Raw genomic sequence first — 18,020 nt, forward strand, 5'->3', positions numbered from 1 at the left:
GGCATTTGACAGGCGTTCAGACAAGTAGGTTTCAGTAGCAGCCTCACACTCTGGTCGAGCAAAGGGGCGAACAGCAACGGATGGGTACAAGACCTAATAATAGGACTCGTCAGTTGGAAGGTGAAAACGTGTTAGTCAGGCACGCATCATCATCAACAGGCACGCACAACCCTGCATGCACCATCCCTGCTAGTGCGCAAGGTTGGCGGGGTCGTGAGGAGCCTCATAGCTACCGTCAGCTAGCTATACAATACGGAGCATTCGCATCTTTTCCATTGTCAACATCCCCATCAACTACCACTCCATCCATCCACCTACCCCCCACCATGTCCGACCCCGTCGCTGACGCCGCGCAAAAGCACCCTGCGCCCGAGGGTCTTGTGTATACGTATGGAACAGCTGGCTTCAGGACAAAAGCAGATGTCCTCGACTCCGTCCTGACCCGTGTCGGCCTCATTGCGGCTCTCCGGTCGCGAGCGCTCAAGGGAAAGTGGATTGGCGTCATGATTACCGCCTCGCACAACCCACCCCAGGACAACGGTGTGAAGCTTGTTGAGCCAATGGGCAACATGCTCCAAGAAGAATGGGAAGTCATCAGCACCAAGATGGCCAACCAAGCCACCCCCGCCGACGTGTCCAAATACTACCACGACATTGCCGCTCAGTACAAAATCGACCTCGATACGCCTGCCCGCGTCGTAGTAGCCCGAGACACAAGAGCGTCCGGCTCGAGGCTTCTCGAGTGCCTCAAGGACGGCTTGAACAGCGCTGGTGCCGAGACAAAGGACTATGGCTTCTTGACCACGCCGCAGTTACATTACATGGTGCGGTGCTTGAACACCGAAGGCACCAAGGATGCCTACGGTGAGCCAACGGAGAAGGGCTACTACGAGAAGTTCAGTGCGGCTTTCAAGACGGCACTCAAGGGAAAGCAGCCTTCTGGCAGTCTGACAGTGGACTGTGCCAATGGTGTCGGCGGGCCAGCGCTGAACAAGCTGGTCAAGTATCTTCCGTCCAAAGACCAAGGCGGTCTCGACATTTCTGTAATCAACGACAACGTTATCAAGCCCGAGAGCCTCAACGTCGACGTAAGTCCTCCCGTCCACAGAAGATGCAACATCGAAAAGACAAAAACGCTAATCCATTTCCCCAGTGCGGAGCAGACTTTGTAAAAACCAACCAACGCGCCCCTCCCTCTTCCAAAGCCGGACCCGGCGACCGCTGCTGCTCCCTCGACGGTGACGCCGACCGCGTCGTCTACTACTTCAAAGACGAGAAGAACGTATTCCGGCTCCTAGACGGAGACCGCATCGCCACGCTCGTCGCCAGCTTCCTCGGCGACCTCGTGCGACAGAGCAATCTAGCCGACAAGCTGAAGATTGGCGTCGTCCAGACGGCCTACGCCAACGGTGCTGCGACAAAGTACGTCGAAGACAATCTCAAACTCAAGGTCGATTGCACACCCACGGGCGTCAAGTACCTGCACCACGCGGCTGAGAAACTGGACATTGGCGTCTATTTTGAAGCGAATGGCCATGGTACGGTCATCTTTAGCCACGATACGTTGGCTACGATTGCGAGCCATGAGCCGAGGAACCCGGGGGAGAAGGAGGCGCTTGATGTGCTTCGGGCGTGCATCGAGCTAATTAACCAAGCCGTGGGCGACGCGCTTTCAGATTTCTTGCTCGTAGAAGTTGTGCTTGCGCATAAGCGGTGGGGACCGCAGGAATGGTTGTCGACGTATTCTGATCTGCCCAACCGCCTGTTGAAGGTGTTGGTTAAAGATCGATATGTTTTCAAGACGACGGATGCGGAGAGGAAATTGGTGAGCCCGGAGGGTTTGCAAGCGAAGATTGATGGCGAGGTGCAGAAGGTTAGGCAGGGGAGGAGCTTTGCGAGGGCGAGTGGGACGGAGGATGCGGTTAGGGTTTATGCCGAGGCGGAGACGAAGGCTGAGGCGGAGGATTTGGCGAGGAAGGTTGCGGGGCTTGTGGAGGGTGCTGGGGCGTAAATAGAGAGAGAGAGAGAACATTAGGATTGGGGGCTGTTTTTGGACGTTGGATGAATGATATATATGCATCAAGCTTGTTAGCATTAGGAAAGGATGGTGAGAGAAAACAAATAAAAGTTTATACCAGGAAGAATTTTGACCACGATTGTTTTCGCTGGAACTTTCGTTCTTTCTTTATTATCGTTTTCGGTAGTTACCAGCACAGCAGCATTTCTTGAAGTTAGTATGCTTGTTGTACGATGGGCTTTTGCAAGGTCTCTCTTTGGAGGTAAGCAAATGAGGATGGTGTAAGAGTCCTTGGTTCGCTGGCTTCCGATTTTTATTCTTATCGTCATGGTCAGGTGACTCTGGCGCATTGCTATGATTTGAGGCGTTTAGATACTGGTGTGATAGCGATTCGGGGCGTGCAAAGAAAGAGAGACATCAGGGTCAACTGCTGATATAATGAGGTAGGTAGGCTGGAATCTCGAATGAGGCGACAGTGATTGACCGGTTGATTGTAAATCGAGATGGAGGGATGGTTTGTAGATCTTGGCTTGCATGTATGTTGGCGATTGGGGAGCGTCGAGCCCTCGTTGCCGCGGCTTAACAATAATGTTTGAAGTGTTTCGTATCGTCCCCTGTAGCTTCTGGAGATGGAAAATATACCGGGTTCGTAGCATGACGCATTACCGCGCGCATATCGAGAGCTGCCTCTACTGCTATAGCCTAGAGGCATGGGTGTAGTAGAATCCTCGCTCAATCACTGACAACCGTGGTACAGCGGCGACCCAGAACTAACAAGTGACTCATAACGTCTCAAATTATAGAATCTACCGAATTTCAGTCTTTGCAAATTCAAGCAACAAATATATAAAATACAGAATTCTTTCTTCGTCTCTCAAACATTCTCAAGTTCTACATCTCACCAAGCTGCCTCCCGGACGTATACCAAAGCTACTACTGCTACACACACTTTCCACCACCGAATCTTTCCAACTCGCGACAAAAGAATTCATTACAACATCGCCTCAACAGCATTATGCACCTCACCGCGTGCCTCTCCGCCATGACGGCGATCCTCACGATGAGCTTCCCTACTGTAAGTCCCACTCCATCCTTATCTCCCTACCTTCTATCGTCCAGCTCCTTCCACCTTGTAAATCCTCCTCACTCTCACCTTGCACCCGCATCCCAAACACCCGCAACTAATTCCATGCAGGCTCTAGCAAACGACCACAGACTGAGCCGCGACTGCAGCATGTACCACGACGGCGCAAAGCGCTGTTCGTATTACCGCGGTGAGGTAGAGATCTGCGAGGGAGGTAATTGGAGGTTCTGGGAAGATTGCGAGGGCAGCTGGTATTGTGGTGATTATGATGAGTTGGGGATCAACGTCACGTGTATTCCTAATGAGTATTGGTGGGGGGAGCATGGGTTGAAGCCTGTGGTGGAGCCTTATCGGTGATTTTTCTTTTGAACTGAAACTGTTAGAGGGGGGCTGTGGATATTGCGCTATGGATGGGAAGGGTCGCGGACTGTGCACGGGGTGGGACATGGGCTGGAGATGGGCACAAATTGAGAGGGGGGAACATGTTTGCCGATATCGGAAGGTGGATGCGTCGCTCGTTCATATTTGGATGGTGGACTCGATTAACTGATGTTGCAAGTATGGTGGGTTTTTTCATCCTTGGTAGGGGACAAATATACGTATGCAATACACTATACATTCAGTAAACGAGTGGATTAATGGCTCAGTACCATCGTCATTCCTACGCTTTCACATTCGCATCTACGATGCGTCCTATACTCATGTAAGTATTACTATATGCGCGATTTTTTAATGACTTCTCAGTCTTATCGCTCCATACGCTAGATCAGATCTTGATCGAGATCTATCGCAAAGACGGGTAATATATGTGATCATAACTCAGATCTCTGGGTGGAAGTAATCTTGAAGAGGGGACTCATGGTCATCGCGGATGCTTACCATATTATCTGCTAGATCGATTAGTCACTATCAACCTCTTTCCATGGTACAGCCACGCTCTCTCAGCAACGAGCCATTTGTCACATGATACCAAGCATGGCCTATGCCGGAGCAAGTAGTGGGCGTGTTCCGTTTTAGTCAGCGCGGTAGAATTACCCATACATCTCGAGCCATTCGTGATTGCAGGCAAGCGAAAGCCTGCAATTTTGTAGTCATATCATTCGAGGGCGACAGCTGCGCTGCCTCATCGTGTTCGCCAAATTACTCCATACATATATTCACCCCACACATACAACACAATTACGTCCTCCGTAACCCCTACTGTACACGTATACGAAAAATTCCAATATTGGACATACCGCATTCGTGAGAAACGCTTGCTGGGACACGTGGTATCGCAACAACCCTTTCTTAACAAGCCACTCACAGCGTCTACAAGTCTCAACAATCTTGAAGAAACGAACTCTGGATACATCTACTCGTAAGTATTGTTGAAACATAATTGTAATGGATTGAAATCATGGAGAATTCGCTACGCTAGTGGATGTGGCAAGCACCAGTAAGGGCACGGTAAGTACCAATAAGGGTGCGGTAAGTACCAGTGAGGGCAGGTAAGCACCACTAACAATACATGAGATGGCAGCTTCTCACAAGTATAAATACCCGCTGTTTCTTCCTGATCCTCCTCATCTCCTCATCTCTTCATCTCCTCATCTCTTTAACTCTACATCTCTTCAACTCTACATCTCTCATTGTTGCTTTCAAGCTTCAATCCCTCATTGGTGGTTCCTCATTGTTGCTGGAAAGCTCCAGTCTCTCATCGTTGCTCCGAAGCTCCAGGGAGAAGCTTGATCACCGCCTAGCAAAGAACAGGGTACGTTTCTCTTCTCATCGTCTTCCTAACGCTAACACAACTACAACCACAGGCCTACAGCTAGAAGTCCACAACTACATCTACACCACCACAGACCGACACCTACAACCAACGTATCCTTCCCACCGCACTAATACATTCGTGTCTCTCGACCTTCGTCGACCATACATCGAGCATCTCCCCACCGCCGATCATACGTTAAACACCTCATCACTACCAACTATTCATCAAGCAGCCCCTCACCAATACATTCGAGTCTCTTCTCCTCCACGATCATGAAGTACTCATGCCTTCTCGTCGCCGCCTTGGCCTCACTCATCCCCACCGTAAGTCTTCTCCTCTCCTCAGTCAATTCACAGCCCGCTATCATCATGCTAATCCCTATCTCAACCCTCAGGTCGTCGCCCACAAGCCTAGGATGATGGATCCCTGGGCCTGGAAGCCCACTGGACCAAGATGCAAGTACAACGAGAAAGGCGTGTACGGCTGCTTTGGACAGCCGATTGGCCAAGAGGAAAAGTATCCCGAGGATGCGGGGTGGCGCGACACGGTGCCGGAAGGCGGGCGATGGCCAGGCACGCCAGGGGGCCATGCATGAGTTACTGTCGCAATCGCCATTTTGACTTGGATGGACAACTTGATCGTCGGTGTCACCAAGGGATACAAGTACAAGATGCGTTATGGATATGCAGCCAGTAGTAGCGCATATGGGACATGAGATTCGCGGATGGACACGCCAACCACCGCTGATCATGGGATCATAGAGTCTTCATCGGATTGAGCCTATAGCTGAGTCTCGATAATTCACTAATCGAATCATGAAGTTCTTACTTGACTTGGCTTGAATGGAGATGTGTTGATGTCGTGATTGCGTTGCATTGAATGATCTGTCTTTGTGAAGACCATGCTTATCGATCGGAAGCCGCTTGAATCTCAGCACTTGAATCGTTCACTTGAACATAGTGTCGATCGATCCAATGAGGACTATATAAGTATATCTAGGATACGGCTGTCTTTTCTTCTCTATATTCAACGACGTCTGCATAGCTACACCAGCATCTCCGAGCACCTGCTATTACACAGCTTTCAGAGACGGACCTTCTTAAATACTGACACGAGCAAGTCAACCATGCGTCTCGTCTCTAACATCCTCCTTCTCTTGGCCGTTGCTCTCCCCACACTCGCCAACGACTTTGACGAATGCAAAGTGGGGGCAAGGTCATGCTATGGGGCCGCTCCCCAGGAATGCAAGAGAGAAAACTTTATCGCCCCCGCAGTATGGGTATTTGCGGAGGAATGTAGTGGGGATGGAGCGTGTAGCGAAGCCGACGGAAAATGTCATTGGCCAAACAAGTGAATTGCTAGGAACTGTAAGTTTGGTTGGGGATCCGATAATTTCGGACTGCCGACAGAGTGAGCTGACGACTGCAGGTTGATTAGAGGGAGGGTAGCTGTGGCTCTCTGGGCGATAAGACATGGGGGAACTGGAATATCGCTGTCTCCTATGGTTCTACCTGTATCGTGACATATTTGTGAATTTAAATTTGGTGCCTTTTGTTAGCAATTAAACACGTGGTAGAGTCTTAGCTTGTGTAAAATCTGATCAAGAGTTCCTTTGTTGCTTTGAATAAGTACCATAGTTTCTAGGTGGAATGATGTTATGAATGATTTCATTGTGTTGTAGGTTGCTTTGAAGGCGAAATGAAGTCTTCACACTTGTACTCTTCACATGCGAACATTCACTGTACCTTTGAAGCTTTCTCTGAGGACTATATAACCTGCGAGCTGCTGCTCTACTTCTTACTCTCCACCACCACATCCACATCACCACACCAGCATCTCAATCAACAAGATATCTCGCTGCCACCCAAATAAAGAGCGAAAACAATACGACTACGATGAAACTGCTCACCTCCTCCATCTTCACTGCCCTAACTCTCCTCTCTCTCACGCTTCCTACCCTCGCCAACGACCGTTCTAAAGATTGTAAAGAGGGCGAGAGACGATGCTCACCCGCCAAAGACAACACCGTTCAGCAATGCAAGAACGGGAAGTGGGAGTGGGTTGAAACATGCTATGATGTCTATGTTCCCTCTGTGTGCGACGTCGGCGGGTTCTGCCGTAAACACTTTCCAGCCGTGCCTCCTACTTAGGTACGTCTAGTTCATAGATTTGCGAACTGAAGTTAGGCCGCAGACTAGGCTAACGAAGGGAAATGTTATAGATCAAAGGTTTCGGGAGTGAATCGGCATGAGGGGTCATGAAGTGGGAAAGATGACTAGGTGGATCTTTTGGGCGCAAGATCTATAGTTACTCACATGCCTGGCCATGATGCGATGTTCAGAGAGGCGATGCAAGTGGATCATTCGTCGTTTTTCTCACTGGTCTGTTGACGTGTTGGTGGTATCTCGTTTAGTTTACTGGTTAGAGTTCACATTCAATGCAGTTTGAATGAGATAAGAGGCCTATTTCTGATGCAACTGTATGCACCTGCTTGTTGTGATTCTGGAGCGAGTTTGTCCGTGGATGTTTGCGGTATAGTAAACAACCCAACTCTGTTGGCATATCTAATGGTACTGATCAATCTCCTGGTCTACGCTTCTGACTAGGAACTTAGCAGCAACTTCCTCATCGAAGCGATGGGAAGCAACTGCGTCTGAGTCGAAAACACAGCTAAAGCAGCTACAGTCGCAGAGAAAACATAGCCCACACGTTTCCAATCAACCAAGTTTGCTTCCTTCTCATCATCCCAAAGATCGCTGTGCGGCCGACTTGGCAACGGCAGCGCTTTGATATGCGTACCCCCACGTGAGGTGCCACAAAGCACGTCGATCATCTTCTCTGCATGATACAAGGGCACGATATATCTTGCTATGAATTTCGATGTCACAGTGTCCATGGCCTGTACACTTTGTTGGGCGTGAGAGAACTTCAGAAGAGCGGTCGCGCGGTCAACACGGAGGCTTTGGGTTGTTTGAAAAGCCTTGACGAAGTCTGCGTCGGTGATGCTTTCGCCTTTACGGTTGAAAAGAGCGTGGAGTTGGTCTGCGAGAACTGCGGCATCTTCGATTGCGCTGTTTCCGCCATGGCCGCTGATAGGGTTGAACTACGAGACGTATCAGTTTGGTGATCCCCCTCAAACCCGCTAGGCTTACCTTATGGGCGGCATCTCCAATGGTTATGATGCGATTGTAATGCCATTTACTAAACACCACCTCCGGAAGAGCTTGTAGGGTCGATGTTTTGCGTAATGCATACAGTTCGCCGAACGTCAGAGTATCTGTGATATGATCGGACGCGTGTTCCGCTACCAGCGCGTCCTCTTGATCTTTGGTGTAGCGCGGGATCTTGCCATAGGCCGTCACTGGAAGCTTCTTGAACAGGAACCAGTAGATGCGGTGATCTGGTCCGGTCAAGACGAGGTATGAATTGTTTCGACCTTGTACATTTTGTGTCGAACAAGGGAATTTCTCGCTTGGTCGCGATATGCCGAAGATGCAACAGTACTCTGTTGGTATCGATCGATCGCTGACAGAGAAATATCCGGGTGTTTCCTGATCTGCCAGTCTCCACATCTCCTCGCGCACTGTACTGTGAATACCATCCGCGCCAACAAGGATATCACCGTGGTAGGTTTCCCCGTCTGCGGTGACAACTTCAACCCCGCCAGTAGACTGCCTGACCTCGGTGACCCCTTTGTTGGTGAGGACCTTCGATTTGTCAGGCAACTTATCATATAGAACCTGGATTATCATCTGACGGTCCACGAAGACCGGCGAATATCCAAAACTGTCCACATCAGCTTCAAGACAATGAGGTCATGCAGACGTTTGTAACTCACCGCTCGGTGATGCGTTTGTTGGCTCCCTCAAAGAGTAGTACAACCTTGCCATTGTCGTCCCTCTGAGTCAATAGCTCACCAGCATCCACACCCTTGAGTAAAGCTTTGACATCGTCAAAGCAATCAAGCTGATCGAAAATACGAAGGCCATAGGGAAGTATGCCAATACTCGCACCTAGATCAGGAGCAATCTTTCCATACTTCTCTAAGACCAGATAGTCTATTCCAAGCTTTTCGAGGATGTTGGCCAAGGTGAGTCCAGCAACACTCCCACCCGCTATGAGAACCTTGGTGTGCTTCTGGGATGACATGATGAGAAGTTCAAGAAACTGGTGATATGATACGTTGAGACAAGAGAGAATGTGCTACAAAGTGATCCAATTCGTCGAAATGGATGACAGAGCTATTTAACATAGCGTTCTTGTGCTGTTGACCGAAGAAGGTCCGACCTTCCAATCCCTCTACCTTTGCCCATGCCTATACAGCAGCTTCACATCTAACATCTAGAGACGTTCCAAGATTTGACTCGTACGAACTCAACATAAGAAATCACTAATCAACTGTTCGTCGGTCGACTTGGCCAATCAATCAAAATCAGAACCTAGTATCTTCTGATCTATTCATCGGGGATTTCTAGCCGGACGGAGTGGAGTGGAGTGAAGTGGATCTCGGAGCCGAGCTTGGGGTCAAGACCTTGGCTTTTCATGGACCCCACGGTTAGCGGAATGTCGCAAATTCCGAGCACAAACAGAGCCGATGACGACACCCAGCCCGATAGCAAAGGCTTGGTGTTGGCTCACATTGATTAGTTGTAAACTTGCTATGTACTCAACGATACTCTGCTGTAAATTTCGCAAGTTTTCGTTTCTTGAAGCATGCCGTTTCTGGGCGTGCCTCAGCTACAGCGGCCATGATATGCGGATTTCAACTTGATGACGTAATCACCGTTGATCGACAAGCGCGATTAGGTATGGACGCGACCACCGCTCTTTACACGCGTTTCGGCACTCGTGCGTCGCGATGCCGCCCAAGAAAGGTGCGTCTTCCATCTGGATTTTCAGCAATCATCAAGTTGACATGACTAGCTGCCAAACGCAAGGCGACCGATGATGACATAGCCAGTCGCAACGCGGCCACCGCCAAGAGAGTCGCGCTCGAAAATGAGAAGTTCGTTACACGTAGAGAACTACCTTATGAGGCCAGAATAGGCATAAGAAACTTGTTCAACTCAGTCGTTGAGACTGATGCCGGCCATCAGGATTCTGACGAATCGGACTCTAGCGCATCGGACCTTGACGACTTTGAGGTCGACGATGGTTACGAGAAAGCAATGAAGGTAGAAGAGGAGTATGAGAGAAGCGTCGAGAAGGCCCATAGATATCTAGCCATCAAATCCGCACGCGAAGAAGAAATCCAAGCAGGTGATGTGCAAGGCCAATGGGACCTTTATTCTCCCAACTTGTTGGATCTCCGCGAGGCCGAGCACCGAGGAGAGATACATTATCACTTTCGTCAATGGAAAACAGGTACTTTGGTCATCGGAGATCACACCAACAACACTGCGCTGTCTTCAACGGATGCTATCGCGTCACTCTCTCTCGCCGACCTTGAGAACGATTGGCACATTCCTCTCGATGTCCCGAAACTGGCGTCCTTGGACTTAGTACCTCTCACAGGTGTCCGCAAAAATTACACAGGGTCCGGAAACGCGGAGGTGCGACTTGGCATATCGTTTTTGGGGAACGGCTATCTGAAGATGAGGATACCAGGCATATACATCGGCGGAAAGAAGCAGTGGAGAAGACACATCCCGTTGTATGGCGTGAATCGGACGTTTCCTCCACGCGAAGAGGAGAGTCCAGAGCCTTTACCACGAACGGAGCTGATACCGCCTGCAACTGTAATTGAGGGATCCGATCAGCTTATCGCTGGCCCTAGTGAAGAAGTGCTCTCCCAAGATGAGATGTCATTGAGACGACGGCTTTTGGAAGAGCTGGATGACAGCTTGTTCGTGAACTGGCCCGATGACAACTAGATGCCCTAACAGCGTTCAATCTGTCGACAGAATTGGCAGTTATGAATGCAACCCAAGATGCGGGCCGAACGTACGCGTCGCGCAGCGGACCGGCGTCTTCGACTGGTGTCGCGCTCTTCCTCGAATTGGAAAACATCAGATCATTGTTGCCAATCTAGCATGCAAAGACTTCCTTGATAGCCGATGCGCGCCAATGTCTCAACGGCCAATACCAAGCTCTCTAGTGACTAAGGCCATGATCTGCGAGTACTTGGATAGGTGAAAGGGCTATGGCAGCTTATGGGTCTTCCTTCACAGGACTACGTGTTTAGTTAGTGGCTCGGAATGCGCGAAGGTGTAGAGTGACTTCTACAGTTTAGACATCGCTAAGGCGTAACAAGTAGTTTTGCAGGTTCTTGAGATGCGACTTGAAACCATGGCCGATGCAACCTACTGGTTCCGACCTCCAGCCCCGCCCATTCACGTGCAGGCGCGCCATGTACAAACGCACGCATCTCACGTCTGGCCAATAAGAGATTTGGTGTACTTTCTGTACTCGAAAAAGCGCACGGATTCGCAACGCTAAACCAAAGCCATGACTGGAGCCGGCACAGCGGCCTGCGCCTACGGTTGAAACATAGGAAGAACGTGCAGACGGCCTAGTAGTGGCATCTTCTTTTCAGATCAAGAGATGTTGAAGAGACAGCTTATTTACAAGTAAAACAGCCTAATCAAGTACCCGGGTGATTATGCGTTCAGTATCCCGGACCGAACATGCAGCTCTGAATACCTTTTTGGTGTCGCATCCAGTCCCGTTTGTCTATGTGCATGCGCGGCGTGGTACAGACTTACGTGTTACGCTCACAGCCAATGAAACCCCTCGCGTACAAACAAACGATAATGTGATGCAGGGTGAAAGCCTTTGATGATAAAACTTGGTCATCACCCCTGATGGTCTTTCGATTCATCCGCTGATACTGTGATGACGCGAAGCAGAAGAGCCATTAACGACAGTCGCAATCAGTACCCCGATCGAACGTAACTGAACCTCCCGAAGGAAGGCCATCAAGAATATCAGAAATCCCGTTTTCAGTAAACAACGACTACTTGTCAAGTTCTCCGCAACAACGTTAACACCATCATCCTGCCCCCGCACCATCTTTGCGCCACCCCACAGCCATGGATGTATGCAAAGACGTCGACAATTACATGCAGTACATTCAACAGCATAGGCGTGTTCTACAAGACGCTAAAAAGAGACGTGGCCAGCGTCCGCGCGATCGCAAAGACAGACACGTAATGTTGCTCGAGTTCATGATGGTGTCAATGAGTACCGCACAAAGGACTGGAAAGAAGGACACACAAAACATACACTTATCGTTCGTTTCACCGGCATATCCGCCTTGCAATACTGCACTCAAGAATCTCAAACCTATCAAGATCGAAGAACTGAGGCTTGAGACACATCACCGTGGCAGATTCCTTCTTCTGCGAGTAGTCACACCGCCAAATCGTATGACAGGAATCCTCGTTCTGGTGGAAGATGAATACGGAGACGTTGTGATACTGCAACTTTACCAACAAGAAGATGAAGTCAGCCGCCCAGCTACCAATGTTGTCGACAAAGGCATCGTCCTCATAGTAAAGGAACCTTTCTTCAAAGTCACAGCATCTGGAGACTACAGTCTGCGAGCGGATCATCTTTCCGACATCGTGTTCTTGAACAGCGACGATACCAGGATACCACAGTCGTGGCGGCCGCGGTTACTAGAAATCGGAAAATGCGCAAATACATTGAAGCTTGAAGGCAATGCCCATGTGGGAAAGGGAGAGTACTGGCAGGCGATCGAGAAGTAAGTGAAACCTATGATCAGCCAGTAGCTACACTGACAACTTTGCCAGGTACTCAAATGCCTTAGTGTACTCATCTGCGCCGAGCGAAATGAACGTAATCAAGCGAAATAGAGCGATGGCATATCTCAAAACCAAACAATACGACGCTGCATTGTCCGACACAGGCTTCCCTGAGTTCGGTGAAGAAGCCTCAGAGAAGGCATTGTTTCGTGTAGCGGAGGCTCTCTATTATCTCAGACAGTATGGAGACTGTTACGAAGTGCTTGAACAGCTATGCAAACTTTTCCCGTCCAATAATGAAGCGATTGCTGCGCTGACGCGCGCCAGACGTCGCTGCGACGAAGGTAGTACCGGGCAATTCGACTTCAAGCTCCTCCACGCCGAAGCAAAGAGGTACAGCCCACCCCATCTAGATCACGCTACGTACATCGGACCAGTGGAGGTTCGGAAAGTGACCGGGAAAGGTCGTGGCTTATTTACAACTAAGCCCATGAAAGCCGGGGATCTAGTGCTGTGTGAGAAAGCTTTCAGTCATGCTCACGTTGATGATAGGGAGAAAGGTAATGCAAATATCACTCTCTTGGTGAATGTAGAGACGAATAGAGCTTTCATGGGAGGCCAAGCGGATCTCATCCAGTCAATAACGCAAAAGCTCTACAAGAACCCATCAATGGCTCCCGATTTCACTAATCTGCATCATGGTGATTACAAAGCAGTCGATGTTCAATTCGTTGATGGACAACCTGTAATCGACACGTGAGTGTACCTTCCATGCAATGAACTAGTAAGTTCGGTAGACTGACGCTAAAGATTCTCAGATTTCTTGTCGAACGAACAATGTCTCTCAACGTGTTCGGCTGCCCGGTCACGACACTGAAGAGCCACACAGAGGTGACTTCCAACAACTTTTCGAAAGAGAATGCCAACTTCCATTCATGTGGCATCTGGATTAAGGCCTCGTACATCAACCACAGTTGTCTCGGCAATGTCCGTCGCTCTTTCATCGGGGATATGATGATAGTGCGCGCGGCCAAGGACCTAGATGTTGGCACAGAACTGATGTTCCCGTATGAAGCACCAGAGGGTATCTATACTTCAAAGACCGAGCGAAAGTTCAAGAACTGGGGCTTCGTGTGCACGTGCGCGCTCTGCGAAGACATCAAAGCCACTAAGCCTTCGGAAGTCACGAAGAGGAAGAATCTTTTGGCTCAGTTGGACCGTCTCTGCAAGTTTGGAATGATACCTCAGGATATGTCAACGAAGTTTGAGCGCTTACTCAAGGCGCTGAACGAGACCTACGCTCGCCCAGCGGAAGAAGTTCCTCGACTCTCGCTATGGGACCCACAGCTGCTGTTGACACGGATCTACATGGGAAAGCTTGATCTTACGAAGGGATTGGAATCGGCTAGAAAGACTCTACAGACTCTGGGTTTCGTCGTGACTGGGCTCGACCGTACCTCAGAAGCTCTAGTCGTCTTGAAATGGGGTCACACAGTGGACCATCTAGTAGAAGTCTTCTTACACGCACGCTCGGCGTTGGAACAATTAGGGCTGTCAGAGAAGTCGAAGCAGGCGAAACATTATGCAAGAGTTGCGTACCGAATACTGGTTGGGGAGGATACATCTTTTGGTGACACATACCTGTCGTTTCGGGACCTTGAGTGAGGAAGCAGATGGGTTATGTTGCCTGTGGCATTGTATACTGGTGGACTAATATGGACTGACTTTGTCACCGTGCTCCTGCAAGCGCCGCTAGTACCCGCAACTGAATAGACAGCTATTCTGCTATAGCCATTCTATGTCCAATCCATGATCCCCTGCTATCCGCAATAAGGAACATCATGTCCCCAGATCACCAATTGAATTCCTCCAATGATCGGAGGAGCGATGTCACACATATAGTGAAGACCTAATTCAATCCAGAAGTTTGCTATGCTTCTAGCGTTCATTCGCATCCAGCCAGAATAACGTTGTCCTCTCGTGTGCCGCGGAAGATAGTCCTCAGCACGGTAGTTGGCATCCACACATTTGACAATCGAATCGACGCCTGATAAAACCTCGACATCGGCGAAGAGAAATATCCGGTGCGATTTGAAGTCCGCGTTCATTGGTTGGCCACCCTCGCCACTGTTGTATAGCTGGCGAAGTTGATCTATGTCGAGGCCGGCTAGAGCTGGGTTTGAGCGTGCATCAAGACGAAAAAGCGGCCACAACTTCTGGAGTTCAGGGTCCTCTTTAGGGTCTTCTCCCTCAGATTCGATAGCGTCGAAAGCTTCCTCGTGCGCACTAGTCTGGATCGTTTCGAGGAGTCGCTGCCATTGCTGATCGGAGGAGGAAGATCCGTATCCGGTACGGTAAATGGTAAAGCCCCAGTTTCTGTGGCCGGCGTAATTATCGTCGTCTGACGGGATGAGAAGCTCGTTCAACCATGCTTTGGCGGAGGTAGTCATTGGAGGCAACAAGAGCGGCCTGTTGTTACAATTGATACCAGGAGTACTTAGGGGTCAGCGTAAGCACTTTGAAGGAACACGAGGCACAGTCAAAGAATTGTGGCACAGCGACTAGGCTGCAACCATGTAACTGCTTTTCCGCGAGTAGGTTATGCTAAACCATAAGCAAATGCTCTTCCACGAGCGACAACAGTCAGCTAATAACCATAGAGTGCATCACTGCTCTGCTACAATTACCCACGCTCGTACAAGAGCGCAGCACTCATCGGTATATATTCGTAGGCAACGAGCTCATATAGCTTATTATGTTCAACTTTGTAAATGTACTCGGAATTTCTAAATGTTAGTACTTGATATAAGTCTTGGGGTATTATATCAATCTACTAATCATGCTAGTACAACCCACCTGACCATGGCACTCACTCATTCCCGAGAACCGACTCTGGGTCGTGCAAGGATAACCTTCACACCTGTGCAGATGATATAGGCTGCCCAGTGCGTAAGAAACATTGACACGTCAAGGAGCTCAGAACTTGGGATATCGAGATGTGTCGGCGATATGATATGTGGCGGATACCCGGACCAACGGCCTGGAAACGTCGAACGGATTAGGGGATGAAGCCAGTCACCTGGATCCGGTGTAAATCGACTTTTGACCGATGGGAGCGGGGCTCGTAGATTGGAAAAAGGGAGAGCTTTTCGGAGATGTCGTCTCTTTATAGAACGCACCGGTTTGACGTCGCTTAAAAGAGGTCTTTTGTAGATCACTTTTAACCTACATGGGACTAGCGCGCGGATATAGACTGAACGTGGGAAATGCCGTATTATGTACCCACGGAAAATCGGTTCCGCTCGGGCCATCTTTAGCACTTGCAGCAGAGAATACTATGATGTTCGCGCTAACTGTGCCCACTTTTTCGATTCGAGCAGGTGGGTTCATTCATGGGGGCGCCACGGTTTCGAAACACGCCTGAGAATGCCTGAATGGGCTGGAAAGACATCCTCTTCTGCTTTGATCGATGGCTGTGTAGGCATGTTCATATTGCGATCACTAATCATGGCTTTGACATATAGTGCAAGGATGACTCAGAGTGTGAGAGGCATCACACATCCAAGTCTTACACTCCTTACTTCTATTCTTCTTCTATCATTACCGCTTTCGATCTAGTTCTATATTCGCCATGAAGTTCTTGGCAATTGCTGCTCTTGCCAGCCTGGCGCATATGGCAAGCGCAGTCGGCGTTGTTGGCAAAGCTGAAGGCTTCGCAACTGGAGTCACGGGTGGTGGAAGTGCCACACCGCAGTACCCAAAGGACATCAACGAGCTCACAAAGCTGTTGACTGACGCAACCGCTCGTGTCATCGTCCTTGACAAGACCTTTGATTACACCACATCCGAGGGCACAGTCACTGGAACTGCTTGTACGTTCGAAACGCTGGTGACGCATATCTCACATACTAACCAAAACAGGCGCATCCTGGGGAACTGGAGCAAAGTGCCAGCGCATTTTGTTGGACTCTTGTGATGCAGGTCAAGTGAAGGAGACCGTCACCTACTACAAAGCTGCGAAAACGCCCATCAAAGTTGGTTCCAATAAGACTATCTTGGGTATTGGAAACAAGGGCATCATCAAGGGAAAGGGACTCTCATTTGCCGGCAAGAACGTCATTGTCCAGAACATCCAAGTCAGTGACTTGAACCACAAGTACGTCTGGGGTGGAGATGCTCTCTCCTTTGCCGGAGCTGATCTCATCTGGATCGATCATGTTACTGTAAGTCCCCCTATTCATATCTCAACGTACATTTGCTCACATCACGCCAGACTGCTCGCCCCGGCCGACAACACTATGTCTTCGGATTTACACCCAGCACTCGCATCACTCTGTCCAGCAACTTTATCAACGGTGCCTCTGACTACTCCACTGGTTGCGACGGCTACCACTACTGGGTTTTCGAGATGGTTGGCACTGGCGACTCCATCACCATGAAGAACAACTACATCACCAAGACTGCTGGCCGCGGCCCTGCCCTCAGCGGCAAGACCCTCCTTCACGCTGTGAACAACGTCTGGTTCGACGTCAAGGGTCACTTGCTTGAGGGAGGTGATGCCGGCGCCCGTGGAATCTTCGAGGGTAACGTCTTCAACAACGTTCAGAATGTTGTAGCCGACTACGCTGGCAAGCTCTTTGGTTCCCCCGACGCCAACACGAACAAGCAGTGCAGCACTGCTCTCGGCAGGTCTTGCGAAGTCAATCTCTTCCAAGGCACCACAACTACCGCCAGCTCTTTGACAAGCAAGAAGAACACCTCGTTCTTCAGCGAGTTCAAGAACCTAGGCATTGCAAAGGCCGTCGCTGCTTCTGCTATTACCACCAGGATCCCCAACGGTGCAGGCAACGGTAAGCTTTCTGCGCTTAGCGCGAGGTCTGCGTCAGCCAAGTTCAGAGCATGAACATCCACGGGAGTGATATCTGGGTAACTCAGAGGGTTTTCTCAGGGCGAGCCTGATTGCATGCATTCAGAGGTGTAAATACTGGAGCGAATTGTTCGCGCGGAGCTGTTTTCATTGTACATAATCTTTTCTTTCTCTTGCAAATACTTATAAGAACTATGTGTTCCGTTCAACAATACGCACATATGATGGACTAAACCTTACCACCTTAGATGCACTTGATGCGATGAAGCTTTAGCTGACTGGCCATCATGGTGTGTTTTTGGCCTGCTATCAATCGACACTATGGCCGTCTTTGCCTGCAATAAATACTCATCCACGCGACTTTTCTCATCTCGCAAGGAAGAACCAGAGAACGGGATGATATGACGAGCTCTCTGTCTTCCATGGTCGCCATATAGAACGTTGAGCTTGTAAAAGCAGCCATTTATTAAAATATGAGAGAAGAAAGACGGAGACTAGATAAGTGGAGTGATCTGGGTATTGTACATAGGCAAGAAAGACTCCTTCCCTTCTATAAAGACAGACCACATATGGAGGTGTGCCAGAGCACG

The 18,020-nt window shown here is 49.6% G+C and overlaps 7 protein-coding genes across 7 annotated transcripts; 5 read left to right on the plus strand and 2 right to left on the minus strand.

The window, feature by feature from the left end:
* Positions 1–145: 145 nt before the first annotated feature.
* Positions 146–2,150, plus strand: CC77DRAFT_1024083 (Phosphoacetylglucosamine mutase). Its single transcript, XM_018525802.1, has 2 exons — positions 146–1,088; positions 1,154–2,150. The coding sequence occupies exons 1-2, from the start codon at positions 327–329 to the stop codon at positions 2,009–2,011; spliced, it is 1,620 nt and encodes a 539-aa protein (XP_018381603.1). The 5' UTR covers positions 146–326; the 3' UTR covers positions 2,012–2,150.
* A 2,537-nt stretch (positions 2,151–4,687) lies between these two features.
* On the plus strand, positions 4,688–5,629 carry CC77DRAFT_1098343 (hypothetical protein). Its single transcript, XM_018529944.1, has 3 exons — positions 4,688–4,854; positions 4,907–5,180; positions 5,252–5,629. The coding sequence occupies exons 2-3, from the start codon at positions 5,130–5,132 to the stop codon at positions 5,450–5,452; spliced, it is 252 nt and encodes an 83-aa protein (XP_018381604.1). The 5' UTR covers positions 4,688–4,854; positions 4,907–5,129; the 3' UTR covers positions 5,453–5,629.
* A 1,792-nt stretch (positions 5,630–7,421) lies between these two features.
* On the minus strand, positions 7,422–9,006 carry CC77DRAFT_1065216 (FAD binding domain-containing protein; the record flags this gene model as incomplete). The annotated part of the gene is made up of 4 exons (XM_018528796.1): positions 7,422–7,455; positions 7,506–7,960; positions 8,010–8,643; positions 8,696–9,006. 4 exons carry the CDS (start codon positions 9,004–9,006, stop codon positions 7,422–7,424), a joined length of 1,434 nt encoding a protein of 477 aa, XP_018381605.1.
* Positions 9,007–9,715: 709 nt separating this feature from the next.
* CC77DRAFT_1065217 (hypothetical protein) lies at positions 9,716–10,730 on the plus strand (the record flags this gene model as incomplete). Its single annotated transcript, XM_018528797.1, has 2 exons — positions 9,716–9,731; positions 9,781–10,730. The coding sequence occupies 2 exons, from the start codon at positions 9,716–9,718 to the stop codon at positions 10,728–10,730; spliced, it is 966 nt and encodes a 321-aa protein (XP_018381606.1).
* A 1,158-nt stretch (positions 10,731–11,888) lies between these two features.
* CC77DRAFT_1098345 (hypothetical protein) lies at positions 11,889–14,228 on the plus strand (the record flags this gene model as incomplete). Its single annotated transcript, XM_018529945.1, has 3 exons — positions 11,889–12,562; positions 12,612–13,319; positions 13,382–14,228. The coding sequence occupies 3 exons, from the start codon at positions 11,889–11,891 to the stop codon at positions 14,226–14,228; spliced, it is 2,229 nt and encodes a 742-aa protein (XP_018381607.1).
* A 155-nt stretch (positions 14,229–14,383) lies between these two features.
* On the minus strand, positions 14,384–15,013 carry CC77DRAFT_1065219 (hypothetical protein; the record flags this gene model as incomplete). The annotated part of the gene is made up of 1 exon (XM_018528798.1): positions 14,384–15,013. The coding sequence occupies one exon, from the start codon at positions 15,011–15,013 to the stop codon at positions 14,384–14,386; it is 630 nt and encodes a 209-aa protein (XP_018381608.1).
* A 995-nt stretch (positions 15,014–16,008) lies between these two features.
* Positions 16,009–17,572, plus strand: CC77DRAFT_1098346 (pectin lyase-like protein). The gene is made up of 3 exons (XM_018529946.1): positions 16,009–16,435; positions 16,485–16,786; positions 16,837–17,572. The coding sequence occupies exons 1-3, from the start codon at positions 16,195–16,197 to the stop codon at positions 17,464–17,466; spliced, it is 1,173 nt and encodes a 390-aa protein (XP_018381609.1). The 5' UTR covers positions 16,009–16,194; the 3' UTR covers positions 17,467–17,572.
* The last annotated feature ends 448 nt before the right edge of the window (positions 17,573–18,020 follow it).

This window comes from Alternaria alternata (assembly GCF_001642055.1).
Source record: "Alternaria alternata strain SRC1lrK2f unplaced genomic scaffold CC77scaffold_22, whole genome shotgun sequence".
NCBI classification, from domain to species: Eukaryota; Fungi; Ascomycota; class Dothideomycetes; order Pleosporales; family Pleosporaceae; genus Alternaria; species Alternaria alternata.

Excerpts from the sequence above, each read along its gene's own strand:
- CC77DRAFT_1024083 (XM_018525802.1), top strand. The coding sequence starts at position 327 with ATGTCCGACCCCGTCGCTGACGCCGCGCAAAAGCACCCTGCGCCCGAG. Across the intron at positions 1,089-1,153 it reads CCGAGAGCCTCAACGTCGAC|TGCGGAGCAGACTTTGTAAA; the intron begins GTAAGTCCTCCC and ends CCATTTCCCCAG.
- CC77DRAFT_1098346 (XM_018529946.1), top strand. The coding sequence starts at position 16,195 with ATGAAGTTCTTGGCAATTGCTGCTCTTGCCAGCCTGGCGCATATGGCA. Across the intron at positions 16,436-16,484 it reads CACAGTCACTGGAACTGCTT|GCGCATCCTGGGGAACTGGA; the intron begins GTACGTTCGAAA and ends TAACCAAAACAG. Across the intron at positions 16,787-16,836 it reads TCTGGATCGATCATGTTACT|ACTGCTCGCCCCGGCCGACA; the intron begins GTAAGTCCCCCT and ends ACATCACGCCAG.
- CC77DRAFT_1098343 (XM_018529944.1), top strand. The coding sequence starts at position 5,130 with ATGAAGTACTCATGCCTTCTCGTCGCCGCCTTGGCCTCACTCATCCCC. Across the intron at positions 5,181-5,251 it reads TGGCCTCACTCATCCCCACC|GTCGTCGCCCACAAGCCTAG; the intron begins GTAAGTCTTCTC and ends CTCAACCCTCAG.